A 24395-nucleotide genomic window follows, 5' to 3' on the forward strand; every position below is an offset into this window, starting at 1 on the left:
TTTGCTTGCCTTGTGAAAAAAAAGAGAGAAAAAAAAAAACCCCAAACACCTTTCAAATTTCACAGACACTTTCATGCTCAAGTTCTCATTGCTGGAGTGTATTGTGGTTAGCCTGTAGTCTTGTTTTGCTAGGACTGAATGCAGTAGTGTTCCTGAACTATCACTAGCAATAACTCAGACAACTAACACAGTCTTGTAAGGACTTCTAATTTTCCCCATGTTCACATTTTAGAAAACAAATTCTTTTAAGAGTTTAACGAATTATATTGCAGAACTTCTCACTGCACAATTGATAATAAAATTAAATGTAAATTATAAAGGTCAATTTCCCTTTGCATTTTCATATTTGCAGGCACACTTTTTTATCACAAAAACTTATTAAAAATATCATACATATTTGTATGAGCAACAGTCAAGCCCATGTGTTTGGTAAACTTCAATATAACTTCGCCAAACTTTGGTTTTCAATAAGAATAACAGTAATAATAATAATAGTAATAAAAAAATATCACACACCAGATCCTGATACACTGCCAGGGTTTTAATTCTTTCAACATACACGCAGGCCACGTGTTCCTGCAACCACAAGGCACAGGCCTTCCGACTCTCACGACGCTGAGATTCCTACACAGGCTTTCGACTGCAACAGGTGCAACTGACAAAACTTTCAGTAAGATTAATTCAAGCTCGAAAGTCTGCTTTAAAGAAAAGCCTGCTCCCAGGCCTCATAAGAAAAACCAAGCAAGCAAAACCCCGCCAAACCACCGAATAATACCGTGGGGAAAGCGGAAGGAGAGATCTGCAGGGGAGCAGGAGGAGCCCCAGAAGGTCCCGTTGCACAGGACCACGACGATTCACCCGGTAACAGGCAAGGCTCTGGAGGGGCGCAGGGACTGCCTAGCTCTGCGCAGGCAGCCTCAGGAGGAGGCTCAAGCCCAAACCCCCCGCGGCGAGCCCAGCTGTGGGCCAACGGTAGAGCCGAACCCTGACGAGCCGCCCAGGCTCGGCCTTGCGGCGGCCCCCGCCGCCTCACAACGTCTCTCGGAGGGAGGCGGCACTTACCGAGCCCCAGCACCGGGATGCTCCGGCCGTTGGCGAGCGGCAGCGCAGGACAACCGTGCGCCCCGCCCCCCCCGCCGCCATACTTAACGGCTGCGGCCCGCGCGCTCCCCGACGGGGGGGGCGGGACGGGACTACACCTCCCGGCAGCCCCTGCGGCCGCCGGGGGCCACGGAAGGGGTGTGGCCGCTGGCGGCGGCGCGGCCGGCGGGAGGCAGGTGGGAGGTGATGGGTGCTGGGCCGCTGGGCCGCTGGCGGCCGGTGGGCGCGCGCGGGGGCGTGTGAGGAGCGGGGGCGGCGGGGAGGGCGTGCGCCCTGGCGTGAAGAGGCGGGTGGCAGGAGCGGGGAGACGTGGGGCGAGGTCTCGGCGGCGTGGTGGGGCGTGGGGCAGCCCGGCTGATGCCCGTTTCCTTCCCGTGATAGGTGGCGGCGGCACCGGGCCTGGCGGCTCTGACGGCCTCCCCAAGTATGCTGTACCTGGTCGGTCTGGGCTTGGGAGATGCCAAGGACATCACAGTGAAGGGGCTGGAGGCGGTGAGGCGGTGCCGCAGGGTGTACCTGGAGGCCTACACGTCCGTCCTCACGGTGGGCAAGGAAGCGCTGGTAGGTCTGGCCGCTGCTGTCGCCCAGAGGCCCGACGCCTCTCGTACCAGGGAGTGAGGGGGTGCTGGGTTGGTCGGTCAGTAAGGCCAACAGGAGAAACTGAAGGTGCACGTTCTCGGAAAAAGTGCATACGTGACCTTCACGTACTGTATTTTATAGGAGAAATCGTTTCGCTACCTTGTCAGAAGACTGGAATGAAAATAAAATTTTTCTTCCTACAAGTATGGACACTAGTTTTCATCTCACATTCTAACCATATATGGAGATCCTGAAATACTGGAGAACTGGGTTAGAAAAACGTCTGATCTGTTTAAAAACAAACAAACAAAAAAAATCGAAAGGCGTAACAGAAAAGTACATGGTTTGGTGCTTTGAACCTCTGTATCAGCCTCAGCTATTATGGTGTGCCTGCTGGGAATAATAATTGGCCTGTCTCACATTTCCATGTTTCCTTGTGGGCCAAGCTGTCTCACCGTGTTGAGACTTCTAGAACGTATACAGTTCAGTTAGAGATGAGTTGTTGAATAACATAGAGATAAGTTTTTTGTTAGTAAACAAACCTTATGGAGGAAGACAGTAGTAAAAACATACAGATTATAACTCTGATGGCTTCACTGGTCATAGAAAGGTAAAGTTCAATGTTGAAGCAATACCAGAAAAAGAGCTTACCTACCCACAGAACAGGGATCTTGCCTCTGAATAAGTTGTGTAGTACTATCCAGAGGTGCTCTCTGGGTCTTGGATGCTGTATAGCCATAATGTACTTGTATGCATACCTGTATGTACATACAGCATGTGAGACTTTTAGCTTGTAGTCAGCATTATGTGGTTTCCAGATACAAGCTAGGCTAGAATATTTGGGGCCATTTCTGGTATATCTGGTGTGTTTTGAAATTAAGATATACTCCATTGTCGTGGTTTAAGCCCAGACAGCAGCTAGGCGCCACACAGCCGCTCGCTTACTCCCCCCCCCCCGCCCCGCCAGTGGGATGGGGAGGAGAATCAGAAAAAAAAAGTAAAACTTATAGGTTGAGATAAGAACGATTTAATAACTGAAGTAAAATAAACTGTAATACTAACAATAATTAAAAAATACAATAATAATAATTGTAATGAAAAGGAATATAATAAAATTTTAAAATAATAATAATTAAAAAATAAACCCCAAGAAAAGACAAGTGATGCACAATGCAGTTGCTCACTACCTGCTGACCGATGCCCAAGCAGCGATCCACCCCTCCTGGCCAACTCCCCCCTAGTTTATATACTGAGCATGACATTCTATGGTATGGAATATCCCTTTGGCTAGCTGGGGTCAGCTGTCCTTGCTATGCTCCCTCCCAGCTTCTTGTACACCAGCTTGCTGGCAGAGCATGGGAAACTGAAAAATCCTTAAGTGAAGTGCTACTTAGCAACAACTAAACAACTAAAAAGTGTGTTATCAACATTATTCTCACACTAAATCCAAAACACACTGTACCAGCTACTAAGAAGAAAATTAACTCTGTCCCAGCTGAAACCAGGACATCTATGTTTTTCTGTTTTTTTCAGTACACTGAAGCAATCTGAATTGAAATTAACCCATTCAGAACAAAATGTTACTTTTTTGTTGTTGGATAGTTGGAAAATTGCAAAATAGAAGTGATTACTTGGATATTTACTTTGCAGAATCTGCATTTGCTATGAAAAAAATTGATGGATTCCTAGCCAGCTGAAAGTAAAATATTGAATAATAGAAAAATGCTGAATATTTTTGGCGTGGTTATTTGGGGTGTGTGTGTGTCTTTATTTTGTTTTTCATTGTTTTAAGTCTTTTGGAAACCTTGAAGTCTCAAAGATGAGGTAATTGGGAAAAGTGATCAATAAAAACAAAGTAAGAGTTGCTGCCTTACCTGAAACTGCCTAAGAGAGAATATAGGAATTAATCACCAAGTGTTGATAATACACTGAAGGTCAGTTTCTCCTAAGCAACATGAGAAGTTATGGGAAAGCTCTGAAGAGATAAAGAACAGATTCTTTCCTGCAGGGATTTTCTAGAAATCCTCCTGTGCTGATGCTTCTAAAATCAGATCTCAAAATTACATGACTTGCTTAGTTTATCTTGTTGGCCTAAAACGTATATTAAAAGCTATTTGATGTTGACCATCTAAATCAGCCCTCAATTTGGTGAAAGAACGGTTTGGACCCAGTGATGTCCCACTGAGTCTACATTTTAGTTTTTGTCAGGAGAGTGCTTATTATATATTCTCTAATTAATGTGCTTTGATTTGCATTATGGAGCAGTCTCAAAGCATGCAAATAGATTCCATTAGATGAAAACAAACTGGAAGTTGTGCTTCTGGGAATGCACCTATTGTGCTTTACAGTGTGCATTCATTTACAGTATTGGACTAAAGTTAGTATGGTCCAATGGTAAGCCCACCAAAATGTATGTAGCATTGTTATTGAATTCTCAGCACCAAGTGCTTTGCTTTATAGATCAGCTCCTCTTGTGCAGTACTACTTGCTAATGTACATCTAGTGTAAGATACCCAATAAAAACAAATGGCATGTCAAAATTTGTTGTAGTTTGTTTAGTCTAGACCTCAGCAGTACTCCAGGGTGGCCGTCAGCTGTTCTGAATCACAGATACAAGAGCTGCTTATACATTTATTTGGTCCCCTTTCTATCGAATCTGTACAGGTTGCAGTCTGTTTCACAAGGAAAATAATATCCTCATTTTACAAAGGTAGAGAAACTTAACCAAAAATGGTGAGGAAGTCATCTTTAGAAAAGGGAACCGAACCCGGTAACAGCGATCCCCTATGTAGTACTCTAGCTATGGGATGGATTTTTTTTTTATGGAAGCACTACTCTGCTTCTGTACAAGTATGATGGTTCTCTTGTCCATTTACTAGTATTTGTGGGCAAAGATGAAGCTATCACTGAAGTCACAGGAGAAGTGAGAGGAAAATCTTTCTGGACCATAACTGACTTAATAGTTTTATCAATTTGTCAATATTTGTAATACCACCTACATTTCTGAATACTGTTTAGAGCAAAACCACCTTTTTTGGTCTATGCCCTGGAAAAAAACCTTTATCTAATCATGTAAAGAGCATGTGAAATGTATGGTGGTACATGACTTAGATATGTTCAGGATGGTCAGACAACATGTTGTAGTACTAACTGAAGTTTTATTACACGTGAGGTTGATTCTAGAAACAAAGGCATTTAAAACATACAAAGAGACACAATGATTACTGAGCTGCTGAAGAAAAGTGAAGGACGCGGTCAAATACATGTTTACCTGTATCCATAGTAAAGTATTTCTTACAGAGTACTGAAGATGAAGGATTAATATGAAGTCATTCCTTAGATGTGGTTAGTTACAATGTACTACGGAAGAATCTAAAACATGAGGTTGTGGTATAGCTAGTGTCATATTTGTATCTGGTTTGAATTCAGTATTATAACTAACCTAAGCAGTTAGGCTCAGACTTGTGAGACAGGATGCCTTACAGTAGGATGACCAGTTAAATTAACGATACCTAGAGTCCACCCAGGTACCTTCAGTATGCAGGTGTAATTGAGCTACCTTTGGAGCAGCTCCTCTGCTGACAGAGAAAGCATAAAAAACCAAGTCAGTATCAGCATAATGTGCTTGACTAATTTTTGTCAACTTGGGAGCTGCTTTATGGGAAGCTTAGGTGTTCTTGCAAGGGGAGGCAGGGTTCTATATGACGTGAGTCCGACTGCTGGGGAGAATAATAAAGTTGGCCTTTCCAGCATCCATTGTCTGCGTTCCTGAGTGAGCGCCCAGAGAGATACGAAAACATTCCTATGTGTCTTATTTTGGTGTTTCTTATTAATTTCAATTTCTAGGAAGAGTTTTATGGAAAAGAATTGATTTTGGCTGACCGAGAAACGGTGGAACAAGAAGCAGATGGCATTTTAAAAGAAGCTGATGTTTGTGATGTCGCATTTCTTGTAGTTGGCGATCCTTTTGGGTAAGACAAAGCAACATTTTAATTATTGCTGTAGCTTGATCACTCTCTTTTTTTTCAATAGGAAGGAGCCATACTCCATAACTGTAATTCTTTATGGAGAAGCTGCTTTTCAGGCCAGAAGCACGTTTTATGTCTTTGTATATTTTTTCTTGCGTTAAAAAGGTACATGCAATTGTCTACACTTTATCTTGCTTTGGAGTTTCCTTGCCCAGATATCCCTTATATATAGGAATGTGGACCCTCCAGGATGTATAAATCATTCCTTTAGCAGTCACTTATCGTTTCATTCTCCATGCTAACTTTTATAGAGAATATTTTGTTCCAGGTTTTATCTGCTAACAGAAGAAATTCTAGGATATCGCATAATTAAGAAGTGTGCTATGTTTTGAGAGAGTATTCTTTTAGTTGCTATTTGTACTTATAAACAGCTTTTATGTTGAGTTGTTTTAGAATGAATACTAATTGTTGGTTGTACAGTGCTTCTGCTTTGATATATGCTAGTTTTTAAAATCACTTAGATTGCTATAAATGTCTTCTCATTTTGGTTTATTGAGGCTTTTGTTTCTGCTTTTTATTCCTGCTGAAAAGTATAGTCTTTTTCTATCACCAGAAGGATCTCCTTCTGTCTTTTCATTCAGGCATCATCAATCTGTAATGTCAAGCCATACAGAAGAGCTTTTAGTCTACAGCTGGTGATTTGAGATTTATACCACAGTATTAAGGGGCACAGGAAAAATCAAATCACTGAGCACCCTAGTTGCGAGTGAAAAAATAGAGTGTATGGAAAAAGAGGAGCAGTGTGCACATCTGTCAAAAGCGGATAATTTATGTAAATACATGTTGAAGGGAATTGGTAAGAGAATATTATATTAAACTAGTACTTGTGGGCAGATGATGCTGTATTTCAGAAATATTAATTATACTTTCAATGCATGTCAACATTAAAATTAGGATTCATGTAGAGTGTAGAGCCATGTTACCTGTACACAAGATGAAAAAAACCAACCTACATGTATTGAAATGCAATTGCTACTTGTAAGCAGTATCTTGATCTGCCTCAGTTATCATTAGTTTCAGTGTCAAAATACTTCAACTCTGATTAACATACTACATCATTGTAGTTGCTTCTCTCTAAATGTTTATGTTCTTAGCTCTTAATATTGCAGCTAGACCTGTTCCTATGCCCACATAAAGCCCTAAGGATTTAGGAGTTCATAAGGTTACTAGGAAAGAGTACTGAATGTTTCTGTCCTAAGAGGAGCCATATGGGAGGAGGATAGAAACCGTGTGACTGCAGCTGATCATAGAGTTTCAAGTATATTTGCAGGTAAGAAGTGTACTTGGCAGCACTAGGAGGTCTCAGGTGTTGGTGGTTAGTGGTTAAAGTGATAGGACAAGCTGTGTCCCTGTCCTTCTTGCTGTTGTTCACTGCAAGCTTTTATCTGCGTGTATGGTAACAGCTATGGATGTGCTAGCAGGAACCTGACAGTCTCAGTAGTATACTGGAAAGCCCACCTTGATCTAGCCTGGTGCTAACATTCATATTACTACTACCCATAAAACTTAAAATCTCTAGCAGTGACAGAAAATACTAGTATAGCTCTGGGTGCAGAGGGCTGACTCTATGAAGCCTTTGCTGGTATTAGCTGAGTGTTCATGAGGGCACTTCTGCTTTTAGCTACAGTCATTATGGACAGATCTATTGGGAGAAGATACTGGCTGGAGCAAATTTCAGTGAATAAAGCCAGCTGATCCCTTAGTCAATATTATCATAACCACAAAATCCTCCAGTGCTTCTTGTCCTGTGTATATGAAGGGAATAATACAAGGCTGTAAAACTAGTCCCTCCTTCTCTTAGAGCAGGCGTTCTTAAATCACCTTTGCTTACGGAAGTCAGGAGCATAGTTTGTTTACTAACCATAGTGGTGTTTTACATCACTTTACTGCATTCTCCTAGGTCTGGGAGCTTGTTTGTATCAGGGTCTCTGATTTCCCAAATTCAGATTCCTCTGGTTTTTTTTCCTCCAGTGAAACTGATTTCTTTTTTAAATGATTGATCCTTGCCCGCTGCTGCCACATTTGTGTTCTGGCCTGAAGCACCTAATCTGCTGATTGGTGCTAGTCAGACGTGCAGTGTCAAGATTATCAGACTAAAAATCAGGGGAATTCTGTTAAAGTAATTCTGAACCAGGCCAGGGTGAAAGCAGTCCTCCTATTTAATTATTCTGATCGGCATATGCTATTTCTTTCTTTGCTTCATTCTTTGGAATGGCCACGCAGAAGTGTGTGGGAACGAGATGGCTAAGGTCATTATTGAGGTTTGGTAAATTTAGGCAACAGGCAGATGCATTTTCATATTTCACATAGAAAGTGGAGTGCCTAGTATGTATGTAAGCATACATGCAAGCAAGATACATATGTAAACTTTGTTGCAGTTCAAAGATTTGCTGGATCTGTATATACTTAGCATTTTAGAAGGACCCTAATCCCAACTGTGTTTACAAGCCCAGTGATTCTTGCACCAGTCACTGCAAGGTGTTTATTGACCATTAGACCTGGAGCCAAATTTAGCTCAGTTCTAAGCTTAACTAGAATTTTCTTAATTATTTCATAATAAACTTGATCACTCAAACTTAGGCATTGTTAATTTGAGTAATTTGGCTTAAATATTATGACAGTTGATTTAGTCTAAGGATGTTTTTTCTAAGTACTGCATGCAGTTTACCTTAGTCTGTTCAAAGTTCTTGTCTGAGTGTGTTGCTTTCCTGGCATGCACTGGTGCAGATAGGAGAAGGCCTGGCTGTGTAGCGAGTAAGGAAATATTCGAGTTTTGTTGAAGTTGCCAAATAGAGTTGACCTTCACAGTTCAACAGATGTCCAACAGACACCTGCAGAAGACAAAGGATAAATGGAACTTTCCTTTTCAAGTACTTGCCAAAGCTACTTTAAAAAGCAACAATTGTGTTGGTGTTACCGTTTTAATGATGCCAGAAAGCTTCAAAGAACCGTAACATACTGAGAGTGCCTGTATTTTCAGCTAGGGAAGATGACATATGGAAGCCTTATTGGAGTTTTTACTTTCCCATAACAATTAGTCAAGTTATTGTTGCCCTTTTGGCACCTCTGCATTACCCTAGTTGTGACGAGTTTAACTTGACTTTCAAAACAAACTATAATGCTAGTAACACTTGGTCACTTTATCTTTTCAATCTTTAATTCCTTTCTTTTCTTAACACAGGGCCACAACGCACAGTGATTTAGTACTACGTGCAGTAAAATTGGGGGTTCCGTACAAGGTCATTCATAATGCTTCAATAATGAATGCAGTGGGCTGCTGTGGCTTACAGGTAACATTTTTGTATATATGCCATTCCACAACTGCTAAACTCAGAATTGGTGAGCTCTTCTACTGCTGTAGCAGTGCACCTTGCAATCTGAAGTTTGAAGATCTGTAGCAACCATACACTTCTGTTGTCAGAATTTGTTAACACTTTTCAGCGTGCTACCTGTCAGCAAAAGTTCCTTTCGATGAGCGCATGTGAAAATGAATAGTAGCACTTCTATTCTTCTCTGCCCTCTAACCTCCCTCTGCCCCAGGAGACTTTGATATTTAAGTTATTTTACAGATAAAACTTTGCTCGTGTTGGCTTCCTTCTACTACTGATGGTCACCTGATTTTTTTTTTTATTTTAAAAAATTTATAAATTTATAAATTAAGTTTATTCTTAAATTAGGTTGTTTTCCTGTTGAGAAATGTGCTGGTCTTGTCATAAAAGGGATACATGCACAAGCCTGTCTATATGCCCAACTCAGATCATAACTAATTCTAAAATCTTGTATATGATGCATTCTTTCTCTCTGAGATTGACCTGTCTTCACTTTCTACCCACCTGCTGAGAGAGGAGGGATTTGCCGAGCCAAGAACTAGAAGAAGAAATGACAGGTTTTGTGCTTCTTTAATGGCTAAAGTAGAAAAGGTCTAGTGTCCCCCAAGAAAATACTTCACTACTTCCTTTTACACATGTATAGGTCCATTATTACTTTTACTGCATGAAAAACGTTACGGCAGTGTATGTATCATAGCTAATCACATATAAATTAGTTGAAGCTTCCCCCTCTTCTTTTCATTCATTACTTTAACATAGAACCTGCCCTCTTAAGGTTCAGAATGGTTCCCTGTGTATGGGAACCCCTAAATCAAGCTCTCACATTACCAAAACCAAAAGCAAGCACAGGAATGTAAGTGTACTACAGACAAGAGGTAAGGGTTTGAACAATAAGTTTTCATCACTGAAGGAGGAAGCATTCCTCCCTAGCTTAACATGACAGAACACCTTTTTTTTAATTTCAGCGAACAATTGACACCTTCAAATTTACACTGACAAACTCCAGTAGCCTTATTTCAATGCTGCCCAGCAGCAGAAAATCTGTTGCAATAAGTTGGGTATTATCTCTGGCTTTGATCACATCTGAATGGTTTAGAAATGCGACTGCCCTGTCTCATGTGGCAGTTCAGCAGCACTGCATTGACACCTGTTCTGAGATACGAATGCTAATGCTAAAGGGAATGCAGGACAGGATTCACATTCTTTATAATTCTTTCTGTGAGCTCTTCCTTAGTGATACCTGCCTATTGCTGTAAGACTTCGGCAAAATTATCTTTTAGGAAGGAAATAGGCTCCTTGGTGTCTAAAATCTACATGTACAGCAGACAGATGGCAGCTGTTGCATGACTGCACTTACTGGGGCAGGTAACACAAGAGTTGAGGCCGGGGCTCACTCTTTCCCCTTTTCGCTTCATGGTGGTACAAAGTTTGCTTCTGCTGTCAAGCTGTTGAGAAGTGGTTTCTGCTACCTGCTATCTTTTTACTGTTCTTGAACGTTCATTAGGAAGGAAGATGCAAGGCTTACATTCCCAAAGAGACCAGGTGACTAAGTTTTCTGGAAGTTTGCTTCCCCCACAACGCCAGGTAGGCATAGGAAGGAGGAATATAGAGCCTCTAGGTTAATGGAAAACAAGAGCAGAAAACTAACTGGGAATATATTGCAAACAGTCCATAAGGTTTTTCACATACACAGAGTTTTGGAGATTAGTTTACTATTTCCTTATCCCATGCTGAAGGGAACAGACCGTGAAGGAAATATGATGTTATTCACTATGGCATTAGTCCCCTTTTCCATTCTGGCTTGGGAGGGGCTGCCTTCTCATAATTCAACATTCCTGTTGTTGTATAAAGCATTTTAGGAAATAGTGATCATATTGTATTACTGGACAGACTATAACCAACTGTGTGTTTAACTCTTCATTGCTCCTTGTAGGCATAACAGCAAGTGAGGGGTGTCTTACAAAAAAGTAGCCTGTGGTTTAATTAGAGTTGTGGTGGAAGTTTGTAATTTCTTTCAACAGTCTTTACATTCATGGCTGTCTCCTGCCATCAATTTAGTTTTGGAGTTACTGTGTTTCAGACTGCAAAGTTGCTGTCAAGTATAGTAGGGATTCCTCTTTTGCTTCACCACAGAAAAGGCTTGGCTTTTTTTCTTGTTTTAATCTGATTGTGATACAAAACCTCTTTCTTTCTTACTAGAGAAAAACAGGAAACACCTTTATACGCTGTTCTGAAAGCCATATGCGTAGTGAGCTGTAAATTCTGATTAGTAAAATGCAGCTATGGCCCAGTCTGTTCACAAACAAACGTGTCGCTTGTCATCAGAGCAATATTTCTGTGCAGTCAACAACATTCTGGTAGTTGTGCATTTTTCCTGTACAGCAGTGAGTTACTGAAGTCAGTAGAGCAGTAGTGATGGTTTGTCACCTTCAATTCATAGATATATTTCTTGCCAAATTGCAAAGAAGGGTGAATATATATTTTCAAATACTTTATTTTTTACTGTCTTGCCCATTTAACAGAATAAGTGCAGCTGTTCTGAAAGCTGCACAGGTGAAGATTGTATTTGTACAAAGAACAGGGTGGTTTTTTAGTTTTGAAAATTAAACTTTTTGAACTTCTAGGAAGCTCTCACAGATTGATGCAATGAGCTATAGCTGTTGAAAGCAGGGGATAGTGTAACTTAGCAAAGCATTAGTCTGACTGGGCGTAAGGCTCTATGACTTGCTGTGGCTCCCTCTTTTACACTGTTCTTGCTGTACTTCACTGTGTCAGATTTTTATTTTCAAGGCTGAGGAACATCTCTTCCCTCAAAAACAAATGAACACTGCCAAGGGGGAGAAGCCAGGAAAAGTACCTGTGTCTGAGTGCCTCTTAGCTCATTCTTTGCAGGTTCACCTCTCTTGCCTGGAATCTGACATGTAGGTATGTTGATCACCGACTCTTGTTGTAGTGGGGAACAACCACCGGTGAAGAAAGTCATCAGTTTGGTATCTGGGCACACTGCCAGGGAAGTCAGGAAGAGGGGACAGAAGTCCCCAGGGGAAGGCCAGAATTCTCAGAGAGCACTTTTAGTGGGTGGTAACCAGTGAGACAGTTCAGCTTTCCTCATTAGCAGCTGCTCTTAGTTCCGTAGCTTTGGAAAGCTGAGTATTTTAGCTAACAGGCTTACCTCTGTTTTACCACTGCTCAGCTACCCTGTGAGCAAGACATTGCCTTGGCTCTATCTGACTAGGATTCAGCATTGCAGGCTGAGAACAAAGGGAGAACCTAGACTGACTTCCATGGCTTTATCTGCACCCACACTCAGTTTTTCAGAATAGGGCTGATCGCTAAGGCTTTTAGCCTTAGAATAAATAGGCAGAAAACTCAGGACCTCTAATTTACGCCTTTTTCCTTCCTTCCTAATCTGCATGACATCTGGGTTAGTTTAGGAAGGTCACTGGCCAGAGTGGTGCTCTCAGGCCAGAATCCTCTCTGACCCAGTTCTGTTAACATATCTTTGAGGCAGCAGTATGGATGGTCAAACACATGAGGAAGACTCTGCATCATACTGACCTGTTGTGCATGTGAAGGAAAGATGCAACTTGAAATGGCTTGAGATAATGGTATTACTGTAAAAAAGGAGGATTGAGGACTAAAGGGCAAAGCTGGAGGCAAGCCATGGGATGAGAAGCATTTACTTTATATTTTGGTAGGGTAGCTAGGTAAAAAACATGTGGCAAAGACGTGCCTTTCTTTTGAGACATACCCACTTTCCACCTGAATAGCTTCAGAACAAACATCTGCATGTCCCCTTGTTTCTTTCAGTGACTCATCTCGATTTTTTTTTTTGTTTGCAGTCCAGTTAATTCTTGTAAGACAATTATGGTTATAAAATAGTTTTGTCTTTTCACTACTAGCTGTTCACTTAAATGCAAAAGCAGTGCTTACTATGTTATTTTTGAGTCTTTACTGAACAGGTGAGTACATTTTTGGTGTCAAGCAGAAGAATATTACTTATAGATAAGGAAGCTGAAAGATGCTATCGTTACTTGCTGTGCTCATAGTCAAATAGAAAACCTGTAGTAGCTGCAGGAGCAGAACCTCTGAGTTCCACTCTCTCTCTGTGCCCTAATCTTCAAAAATGCTCTTTTTTCTAATAGGAGGGGTTCTTCGCAAAATGTTTTTTTTTTCACTGACAGTTAAAACAAACTGTTTTCCGTTACTGGTTGGTTTTCTCCTTTACTACCAGCTTCTGAGCCTTTTAGATGTTGGCATTTGTTTCTCAAACCAATTAAAGGTTAAATCAGTGCTAGTGACACTACTTCATTACTCACAATTGCTGTTCAACTTAGTGCCATTTGTCACCAGCAAACATGACCCAGAAACATCAATTTAATCAAAATAGTTTTTTTTCTCAATTTATATATCTTCGTTTCAGATTAGTAACCCAACCGACCAGGGTGGGAAGGAATGATTGTTTGATATTGCTGGGAAGAGTCTTGTGAGGTTATTAAAGATAAGGTGATATTATCTTGGAGGGAAAATCCTGTCCTGTTCAAGTTTGCTTGGAGTTTGAGTCTTTTGATAGCTGAATTTTGCTCTGCTTGTGGGGTAGCTATTTCCTAAGTGCTGATACAAGAGGCAGCTAAGAGAAAAATGTGTTCTTTCCTTCAGCTGCTTTTATGTGATTTGTCTCAGCTGCCTCCTGAAGACTGCGATCACGTGGAGTGGGCTTCCCTCAGCCAAGCATCCTTTTCTTCGCAGTTCCTTTCTCTCTGGCATGTACTAAAGGCGACTGGAGGTTTTGGGGACAGTTAAGCCAATCTGTTGGCTTGCAGTACAAAAAGGAGTCATAGCCCTGTGTGTGTGGATGGTAAAAACTTTCAATTTTATGTGAAGGCTCTCATGAGAGGCATTCAAAGTTGCTAAAGGTCTGTGGTACTAAATAAGATAGTGTGAAGGGCTAGAGCTAGGCTTGTGGTTGTTTCATGTGATGAATTACAAGTAAAAATGAAGTTTGACTGATTCTTGCTACCTCTTTGTTGATGATTGTCCTACTTCCTAAGCTGTTCTCTGGCAGTAATATGTAATATAAAGAACAGCAGGAGCCCTTTAATCTGATGTATATCGTCTGGAGGGTTGTTAACTGGTTACAGAGGATAAGGGGAAAAAATCTGACTTGTTAGGTTTCTTGTTTTGAGGATGAATGTTACATAGCATCACATCAAAACACTTACGACAAGGATAAACAAAACATGTCTTAGCTTTTCTTTGTATGTTCATTGGGATTTATCAAGAGCAACCTGGGATAATGCAAGGTGCTCTGTGGTCTCCAAATTCCATTGAGGAACAGCCTTAGGAGAAAAAGCCTCTTGGTGTCTGTCAGTGGGATGTGATCAGGCTGTGCAGTATCTTCATTTGCAGAACATACCCGTCCTGTGAGGACTATCATCTGCAGTGTAACCTGTGACCACCTCAACACAGAACATTGCTGAGTAGCGTTTCAGTCCTACAGGGTTTACAGGCATTTGCATGTGTATACAGGTGCCAAGTCTGAAAAATGTAATGATTAGACTCCTTTTTACCTTCTTCCCCTGACGCATATCCAGTTCTGAAGCTGTTTGAAATTTTAGGAGAGAAGGTAGGCTCGTAAGTGAAGAATTGCTTTGTCACCGTTGCAGCTGATACAGCAGTAATTCTGGGAAAGATGCTGTAAAAATAAATGTCTGCATTTTGAAATTTTTACTTCTTGGTTTCTCTGCAGCTGTTGCCCTACTGACCTTTAATATTATCTTGCATCTTCTCTCCTGCTTGCTTTAGTACTTTTTAGAGGGGTTGGGGGATCTTCCTTTTTTAATTTCCCTATTTAGTCTCAGCTTGTTCCTTCTTTTTATGCCCTATATTTTTGTGGTGATTAGCCACACCAGTATTTTAAGTGAGGACTGTTGATCTGGACAGCTTCAGGTGTCTGATGTCATTCAGGCTGGCCATTAACGGAGTTGTTCAGTAGTTTCATTGAAATTTCGCTTGCGTGCAGGCTTTCCAAGCTGAGATCATGGTACAGCACTTTTTCTTTCATTGTTTATTCTGGCCTCTCAGTTAGTAATCAATTCTGCTTATATAAACAACAAATAAGAAGTATCATTAACAGAAGGGTTAAAAATACTAACTGAAAACAGGCACCTCAGTACCAAAAGTTGTCAGACATTCTTTCATATTATGTGTGTAAATAAAATAGGAAGTTCAGCTTGTTCTGAGGCGATGAAAGTGTGAGTTGAAGAACAGCTTTCTGCAGTGTTTTGTGAGAGGCAGAAAACTCGAGCAGACAGAGCCTCGGAGTAGAGTTCTGGCTTCGTTTCCTGACTTCAGCTATTGCATTGCAAAATTTAAGTGAACAAAGCTTTGCTTAAGCCAATTACTACTTGGGCGGGGGGGAGGGGTATTTCCAAAGACAGAGGTCTTTCAAAATGACCTTTTGAAATTTTTCTGTGAAGTTTTTGAGCATTAGGGAGAAGGTAAGAAGGTTAGTTTCCAAGCTGAGAGCACGAAATGTCTGTCCAACCATTTCACTGAGCTCCATTGAAATTCTGGCACTTTTGTGCCTGAGCAGAATGTAGGCACTCTAACAAATCTGATGATTAGTGCAAGTGTGATGCTTGAGATGTTTTAGCTTCTACAGAACAGATCTTGCCTGCTCCTGGACCCCAGCTGCTTAATGTGGAGTGCAGCACACAGAAGACTGATGTGAAACCTCATTTGCTGTTGCCTCTCCTTAAAGCTCTGCCAGCAACTGTAGAGCATGATCGTTTCACTGAAAATATACAGAGCTCTTCATTGTCTTACTAAACTTCTTAACAATCTCAAAGCATGACATTAATCCTTAGTTGTGTTGTAATACACCTTGGTTAACAAACGTGTCATTTTTATTCCAACAACAAGCATGATTTCTGGAATTTTGGGGCCCTATTCAGTCCGTTATGGCTGATGGAAAGAATTTTTTTTAATTTCAGTGGGTTCTGGCTCCAGTGGACCTGCTGTCCACTGTAACTGCTGAATCCTTAGGATAGTAATGGAACTTTCGGTATTTACTGCTCTCTCTGCAGCAAGGCTTTTCTTCAAAGTCTGATACTTCATGCTAGATTTCAAGAGGTAGAAATTAGAACATAGCACAGGAAACTGTATTAGGAACAAACTGAATCTGCATGAGGTACAGGGAGAGAGTTAAAAATGTAATCTGATGCAGTTATGTGCTGCTGCTTTAATGCAGGCTTGCTGTGGTGGAAGAGCAGTGCCTATGTTTGCATAAATGTCAAATGTCCGCAGAGATCAAATGCTGAATGAGAAAGAAATACTTGTTTATGTCTGTAGAAGTGCTTGTAAGGTAATTGGTTACAAGTAGTCAAGCTCAATAGGAGTATCGATTTATTGCTTCAGTTTCCCAGCATTCATAGATTGTTGGTGTACCAGAAAGTTTCCAGAGCAGTACTTTCCCCTCTTTAATTTAAAGTAAAAATATGTGCATATTAATTCTAGGAAATCTATTCTTTAGAAGTTTAATTAGTAGAGGGGTATAAGTTTCAAAGGCATTTCTAGGAGGTTAGTAAATATGCCCCATTCCATCTTGTTGGTGTAGAAGCTACTTCTGTGCTGTCCAGGTGCTGAGATAACAAGTGTGGGTCTTTGAGACTGTAATTACAGTTTTCTATGATACCATTACTTCATGAAGATATTCTGAAGTTATTTCTACTGAATAGACAGGCCATTTCTGACAAAAATGTTTTATTCTTTTTGGACATTCAGACTTCAGTTTTAATGCAAAACTTGGTACACAAAGGACAGATTCAGTGAATCTGACTGGCAGTGCTTGCACAAAAAGGATAACTTGCTTCTTGTTGGCAAAGATGATGGAGAATCTTTGTAATGATCAATGGAAAAGAGAAAAATAACAATCAGAACAAGTGCTGTAGGGTATAAAGTTGAATGCCCAACTTGTTTTTAATATGTGGCAGAGTGGTTTAAAAGATCTGATTCCCAACAAAATACTTACCAGATAGTAACATTTTGCCCACTTCTGCACATCCATTTCTTTGCTAAAAGGCAGAGGTGGAAGTTTGTCTCCTTCAGGTTATCAAAATGCCAAAGAGACTCAGATGAGATTTGAGGTTAATTGAGGCCACTTTCTGTACTGAAGGAGGGCTGCTGCTTTTGGGAAATGACTGCAGTGGCCTTCAGGTGGCAGATGGTAAGCTAGCTAGTTAGGTTGGTACTGGACATTTCAGCAGTTGTTGATGACTGAACGTATACTACCAATGAGATTAAAGGTTAACTTGCTCCCAGATGCTCTAACATTGAAGGGGGGAGAAAGAGAAACTCCTTGTTCTAATAGTTTTTCTTCAGATTTGGTACAAAATGGAAAGAGTTCTAGCTAGCCACATGAAAAATAGGCAAAACATAGCTTGTTTTTTTTCTCTCTCTAGAACACAGCCTTGAAACAGTTAACAAGTTACATCAGGAGCAATTCATTTGGTTTAACCTATATTTAGCATACTGGAAGAACCTTTAGGTTGTGAAATGTACACTGTGTGTTCTTGTCCTTGTGCTAGAATGAAATATTCAAAAGAGGAAACTTTTTCAGTAATATTCCAGGAACCTTTGAATAAATGCTCTTCCTCTCAGCATGAATGGTTAAAATTTGAGCTTTTGGTCCCTTGAAAACAAACATGTTTCTGCTTTGATTCAAACTCTACTCTGCCAGCGTAAAGGAGTTAAAACCGCAACCTAATGGCACAGTAAAATAAGTATGTATAGGGAAATCCCCACATGGCACAGAGCTGCTTTTAGGTAGGGTCCTCTTCTCTGCTAACAGCACACACAGTGCCTTCTGTAGTGGGCTTGGAAAAGCAGTTTTTCATTCCAGGTTAACAGAGAAAGTGGGGAGGTTAGTCCATATAGCTGTGGCTTCTCTGGTAGGCTTGAGCAGACAGAATATTGGCAAGCTGTAAAATCTATCTATCTGGGATGGCCCCATTCCAGAGCTGAAATGACCAAAATTGATGCATGGTTTTGCCCTTTTTCAAGTTGGTTACAAAAGCTTCCAAGCCAAATGCTGCCTTACGTTACACACGACTTTTGCTTTTGCATCACTGGAAATGATTGGCAAGACTATTGCTTCAAATGTCTTCACCAAGATTAGGGACTTACAGTAACAGTGTTAAGATTGAGAATAAAATCAGTGAGGATGTTTGACCTCGAATCTGCTAGCAATATTCTTCTTACCATATGTGCATAAAAAATGTTGCATATCTCTGCTTCATGTACAATCTGTCCCTGTCTTCAGATCTTCATATCCACTGTCTCTTTAGACTGTAACTTCTTTTTCATGATACAGCTTTCATCTGCAGGAAAGTGCTGTTTTAATACAAATACTACTGTATTAGTAGAATCAAAACATTGTAAGTATTATGGCATTATTAGAAGTTGCCTAGCCTTAACCAAAATAAGAAATAATAAGTAATAATTTTGGTGCTAATCTTACAAAATTTTTGCCTTTAAAAGGACTTCAGAATTAACTAAGAAAGAATAGAAGGTAGATTGAAAGTTAGTTAATATCCATTGGAAAGGTGAATGCAGAGATAGGTAAAAACTTTACAGGTAGTTCATTAGTTGTTCTTTAACGTGCTTTACTGTTTGGAGAGTAAAAGAACAGCACATCTCTATTATGAAGAAGAAAAAACAGTTCACTATGGATTTTGTTAAAAAGAAAGGAGGGAATGCAACGGAATGCACTAAAACCAGGCAAGAGAGAGAACAGCACAGGGCAGCCTTTTTAGGAGAAAGCATTATTTTTAATGCGATGTTTTGTTACGGATCTATGAAAGAGCAAACTTAAGCATCTTATAGGAGACTACTCTCCCTGTGGTATGAAACTTCTTTCTTAACTAGGCTGAGGACTTTTCAGTGCTGCCAATTGTTCATGGTTTTCATAGCATTTTATTGCATGCTCTACTTTTTTTTATTGTGTATACGTGTTACTGCATATGCTTTGTTTTACAGTTGTACAGTTTTGGAGAGACAGTTTCTATAGTTTTCTGGACAGATACGTGGAAGCCAGAAAGCTTTTTTGACAAGATCAAGAAGAACAGGCAGAATGGAATGCACACACTGTGCTTACTTGGTAAGCAGCAGCTACCCTGGTTCCTTAGCTACCATCTTCCGCAGCATCCAGAGACAATAGTGGTAGCATTAGATGAAGTCTGTGATTAAACAAATATTCTTACCTAACATGTATCTTTGAAAATATACCAAAAATTGGAACGTTAGTATACATGTACCTAGAGTCAGTTCAGCCACTGTTCATGCTACAGCAGCCAGGAATTTTTTAATTCCTCTTCAGAAAATCCGTAAGAAATGATGCCATTGTAGAAGTCAAGTAAGAGCAGGAGGCCCATATTTGCTCTAAAGATCACTGTGATTTTAAGCTAGATCTAGCTCGGGATCCAGTCAGATTGCAGTGACTAGCAGCTATCTTAAGACTGAATTAGGTTAGAGCTCAACACATTTGACTTTCTGGGGAGCTGAATCGTACATTTAACCACATTTCTATTTTGTAACGTGACAGTCTTTTTTCTAAATTATGTTATCTAAGGATGCTTTGGCAAAAGGTGATTGTCATGTGAGAAGCTTCAGTGGTGTAAAAAATCCTTGCTGATCATGGGGCTGGAACGGAATACTGCTCCCACCTGACCACTGTCCCCAGGCTCTCCCATGGTGCCATCTGATCTTTATCCTACCCAACAATCCTCAGCTGAAAGCCACTTTTTGAGTAACTCTACTAGTCTAGGTAACTCCTTAAAGATTATGGAACTGCCTGCATATAAACTATAAGGCACTTGCATATTTGTGTATATATATATATATACACACCTTTCTGTATCATCTTTTAGACGCAGCTGGGATCTCTCAGTGCTGAATAGTGTTTTGAGTAAAAACAAAGTCTGTGGTAACTGGAGGATCCTGAGCAGGAAACAATTTAAATGTTAAGCATCACTGCACATCAGACTTTCCAATGCCTTGAAACTTGTTTTCAAAATTCACTGAAAATCAGAATTCTGATAATTTGTTTTAAAGAAAGATGACTTCACAGGTGTTTTAAACAAGGGTTATTACAACTATATGTTAAAACAAAGTATTCTTTAGGTATTTTGTATAATCATTTCTACAGTCTCCCTTTTTAATTTTTTTTATACAGTAGCAAGAGTGTATACATTTTGAAACCTTAAAATTGCATTATAAATCTCATGTTTTGGGGACAGTTGTGGTACCTGAATCTAATTGTAGCTCACAGCTGAAAACTACCAATTTCCAAATTAATTCTTCCCTTAATACTACTTGGTCAGTGTGGTATGTATTGATTGTTTATCCAACTAGTCTAGATTACCAGATAAGCAAATGTGAAATAAAAAGGTTAGTGCTGATGAACTTCTGAATTCAAAGTGACTTCATAGACAGATAAGCAATTTGGTAAACTGTGCACTAATAACCTTGCAGGCTTGCATTTTAAACCGAGTTGATTGTATAACTTAAGCAATACTTTTTTTTTAAAATCAAGATTAAAAATGTATCCAGCTTTCACTATAATAATATTTTGAGGGCATTTGAATATAGATATAATGTTCGAATGCCTCTTAGAGAAATTGTGGTCAATTAGAGTTTCATAAAATTGCAGATGTGCAGAGTCTTACCTGACCCCTTCTGTATTTTATTTTCGTCCAAATCCTTTTTTTTTCCCCCATAAAAGAAGATTGTTCTAAATTTTGATTGGGACAGAAAGGAAGTGCTAACGAAAGTCATGTTCCTGCACTGCAGTGATGCAATCACTGTTGATCAGTCACACTGTTTTACCTTATGTGACCACAATGTACTCATAATTTAAGAGTAGTCCCAATGCCCTGGTGTGCTTAAACATGCTGTCATTTAGCTATCCTGTGGTAATATGCCTGCGATTTCTACACTTAGCAGCATTTTTATTTGTCTGTGTTGCTCTGAAATCTGTGAAACTTGCCCTATCTTTGGGTAAAATCACATGCATAAATCACAATACTTTGTGATTAACTAACATGAAACAGTAGTATGTAATCCATATTCCTTTTTTCTGTAATAGCTAAAATGCTGTTATAAAGTTTATAGAATCTGCTAATTAAATTAAGCTTTACCTACATAGAAGACTAAGTGGGAAGTTTGTAGGGAACCTGCGTTTTAATATCTGTTTTATTCTACAGATATTAAAGTGAAGGAGCAGTCTCTGGAGAATCTAATGAAGTGAGTCACCATTTTGAAAATATATAGAAACACAGTGTATTTACAAAGGGTTTTTTTGTACAAGGAACAAAGGTGCTTTGCCCATAGTCTAATACTGAACTTACCTGCCTTCTCCTCTTGTACTTCTCAGTAGCCACAGTCTTTTGTTTCTTACAAGGAGTGGAACTTTTTTTGTTCATTACAATAGGACCTGGCTTTATTTACAGTAACTGAATGAAGTTGCAGCAGAGCATAATCTTTTCTCTGTTGCTGTGAGAAGCATTAAGTCAGAATGGGGTAAGCTTTCCGCTTGACAAATGAAGTGTTATTTTACTACTGTTCTGTCCCATCCTGGAATAGATTAAGAGCTGAAATAGTGTTCTGAATTCGTTCTTCCTTACACTGGCTAGAAACAGTGTGAAGTACTGAATACACACCACCCTTTTAACAGCTAAATAAGCAATATATGGAAAATGCTCTTAAGTTCATTTAACTGTATTCAAAAAGGCTCTTGCCACATCTTAATCATCTCCCTGCAATCTGTATGTTTTGATAGTGGCAATTATAGATGGTTACTTTATACCCATGCTGCAACTCTGGTCTAAATTAACATTTGTAAAGTCTCACAGTATCGTTGAGGTTTGTTTATTCTGGAGTTTCAAAATAAAATCTGCTTGACTCCACAGTTGGCAAAGAAAGCAGCATTTAATTTAAGAATATATTTCTGGTCTGTAATCATCTGTCTACAGGGCATTTGACAGAAAAACAGTAGTTTGCCCTTGAATTTAAGTCTAATGCATCTTTCAGGAGTAGCTGCAAAACCTGCATATTGCTTCCAGCAGCTGAATTTGCTTTTAAGACTCAAATGATCTGCCAGCTGGAGGCCCTGCTGTTTCACAGGTGTGGTGAAAGCACAAGAGACTTCTGTCTTCCTTAAAAATTGCATTCTTGTCTGTTTAAGTTCAATTTGCTGGTCTAGACGTTTCTTGAAATAAACTGTAAGATTGCTAGGGATAATGAAATGGGTTATATGTGAAATTTCTCTACTTTTCTTTCCCTGCAGAGGAAGAAAGATTTATGAGCCACCACGCTACATGAGTGTGAATCAAGCTGCAGAACAGCTTCTTGCCATCATTCAAAACAGGAGGCTCCAAGGAGAAGAACCAGGTACTATTACTGCAGTGTTTCTATCTGCTACTACCCCTCTCAAGTCACACTTATTGATGAGCCTCTGAACTCTACTCTCTTCCTCTTAATCTTAGCATTCTCTTGCTCTGCAGTGGAATTGGGCTGCCTTAAATCCTAGTCACAAGATGGACCTGGCAGAGCTTGAACATAGTGTAGTTCAGTGAGCACAGATGAATGAGCACTAGTGGCTCCTGGAGGTTTAGTCAAAGCCTCAGTTTGGTAACCCTGTGCTGTTTCTATCCATCTTTAACTATGAGCTCTTTGATCCATTAGAGTTGCAAGAGACAGAAGGATTCTGATCAGTCAAGCTTCAAAAATCTCTGCTATGTTTTATTTAGACTGGTCACACTCTGCTCTACATGAATACCAGCATGAATCTAGGTTAACCCAACAATGCACAACTGTTGGCCTTGAATTCTTAACAGTAGTCAAGAGCAAAATGAAAGATGTTTAGAGACCAAGGGTGAAATCATAGCAGCTATAAAGATGACTCAGTTGTGTCACAGAAAAATTCTTTCTAACAGAAATTAATCTAGCTATATTCCTCCTTTAAAAAGTTTATTCCTTAAATACTGTTAAAATGAAAATCCTTTCATTTTATCCTTTATATAGAATGAATCAGAAGCAGCAATTTCCTCAAAGTGAATACAATTCCTGAATGCATTTCATATTCTACTTCTGCTGCCTTCCCATTCTTGCTTTTAAACATCCCTAACATACAGCTTTATTTTCTTTCTAGGCCAGCCCAATGATTTATTAATTAGAGGTTTAAGAAAGCAGTGTTAGGGTTTAAGTGTTTTGAGTACTTTTTCCTTTATGATAGGACCATTAGTCAATAAATTAAGCATTTAATCTTCTTTCTTACAGAAGTTACTGAAAACACAATTTGTGTTGGCCTTGCACGTGTGGGTGCTCCGGATCAGAAGATTGCTTCAGGGACACTACATCAGATGTCCACAGTGGAATTAGGCGGTCCACTACATTCTTTGATTGTTACAGGCACTATGCATCCTCTGGAATTAGAAATGCTTAAGCTTTTTACTGTAGATAGTTCCAGTTTTGAAAATAATGCATTTCAAAGGACCGCTTAAATAAAAATGAGGCATTTAGATTTTTATTCCATCTTTAATTTCATGACATCATAAAGTTATTCCTGTGAATATTTAGAGCTTGTGTAAGTGCAGTTAGATTGTATGTTGCTGCAAAAGACAACACTGTAGGAACACGGACATGCTTTTAGCTGAGGCTACAAACTGCAAGCTGTACCTGCTGGTATCAGCTTCTAACATGTAGATGCCTCCAGAAACCTTTAAACCTTGAAAAACCCCTTTGTCTGACTCAGTCCATTGACATCTACATCAGCCTTAGCTTGATGACTAGGATAAGAAGTGCAAGTAGGGAACTGAAGCAGTGTACCAGATACCTGCCTGGCATCACTTTTGCTGTAGTACATTAACCAAGCCTACTGCACACATTGTTACAAGTGCATTTGAGATGTTAAATTTTGTAGTTCTCTCACCAACAGAAGCCATTAGTGTGCAAAACCTGTTATGTCTGTATCCATCTTTACACTTGGGAGAGTGAATGCAGACAGGTGAGAATGTTCTTTATGTCTAAACCAAGAAAAACAAGAACTCACCCTTTGGACAGTTGGTGAAACGGAGAAGCTGCACAGAATTTATTATTTCAGAAGGTTGCAACTTAAAATAGAACTGGATTTCTTCATATGTTAATGCTAGCATTTATGAAGTGCTGGACTCAAACTGCAGCAACCACAATGAACCTCAAGCCAATTCTCAGAAAACAGACTGCAAAAATTCTTTTTAAAATCAGCTAATGGATGATAGTGGTTGCTATTTCAACTAGTCTTCACAGTATGTATGACAAC

The 24395-nt window shown here is 39.8% G+C and overlaps 2 protein-coding genes across 4 annotated transcripts in view; one reads left to right on the forward strand and one right to left on the reverse strand.

Moving 5' to 3' along the window:
* The window catches only part of LOC104320078 (glyoxal reductase-like), a gene marked incomplete at its 5' end in the record, with an annotated part of 53020 nt that extends 51825 nt beyond the window's left edge, over positions 1-1195 (reverse strand). The window contains 1 exon segment of the mRNA XM_069790722.1: positions 1063-1195. Within this exon segment, the coding sequence (XP_069646823.1) occupies positions 1063-1195 (133 nt within the window).
* Positions 718-23624, forward strand: DPH5 (diphthamide biosynthesis 5). 3 transcript variants are annotated; one of them, XM_069789503.1, is made up of 8 exons: positions 718-868; positions 1483-1662; positions 5527-5651; positions 8890-8998; positions 19076-19196; positions 21301-21340; positions 22383-22486; positions 23375-23624. In XM_069789503.1, exons 2-8 carry the CDS (start codon positions 1528-1530, stop codon positions 23596-23598), a joined length of 858 nt encoding a protein of 285 aa, XP_069645604.1. In that variant the 5' UTR covers positions 718-868; positions 1483-1527; the 3' UTR covers positions 23599-23624. The 3 variants fall into 3 exon arrangements, with proteins under 3 accessions (XP_069645604.1, XP_069645606.1, XP_069645605.1); XM_069789505.1 differs by lacking the exon at positions 718-868 and adding an exon at positions 1199-1277; XM_069789504.1 differs by lacking the exon at positions 718-868 and adding an exon at positions 1302-1320.
* The last annotated feature ends 771 nt before the right edge of the window (positions 23625-24395 follow it).

The sequence above is a fragment of the Haliaeetus albicilla genome, chromosome 8, assembly GCF_947461875.1.
Source record: "Haliaeetus albicilla chromosome 8, bHalAlb1.1, whole genome shotgun sequence".
NCBI classification, from domain to species: domain Eukaryota; kingdom Metazoa; phylum Chordata; class Aves; order Accipitriformes; family Accipitridae; genus Haliaeetus; species Haliaeetus albicilla.

What these genes read in the sequence shown, in the direction of transcription:
- DPH5 (XM_069789503.1), top strand. Translation starts at nt 1,528, where the DNA reads ATGCTGTACCTGGTCGGTCTGGGCTTGGGAGATGCCAAGGACATCACA. An exon ending in GTAGTTGGCGATCCTTTTGG is followed by an intron (nt 5,652 to 8,889) that starts GTAAGACAAAGC and finishes TTCTTAACACAG; the next exon opens with GGCCACAACGCACAGTGATT. An exon ending in TGGGCTGCTGTGGCTTACAG is followed by an intron (nt 8,999 to 19,075) that starts GTAACATTTTTG and finishes TTTGTTTTACAG; the next exon opens with TTGTACAGTTTTGGAGAGAC.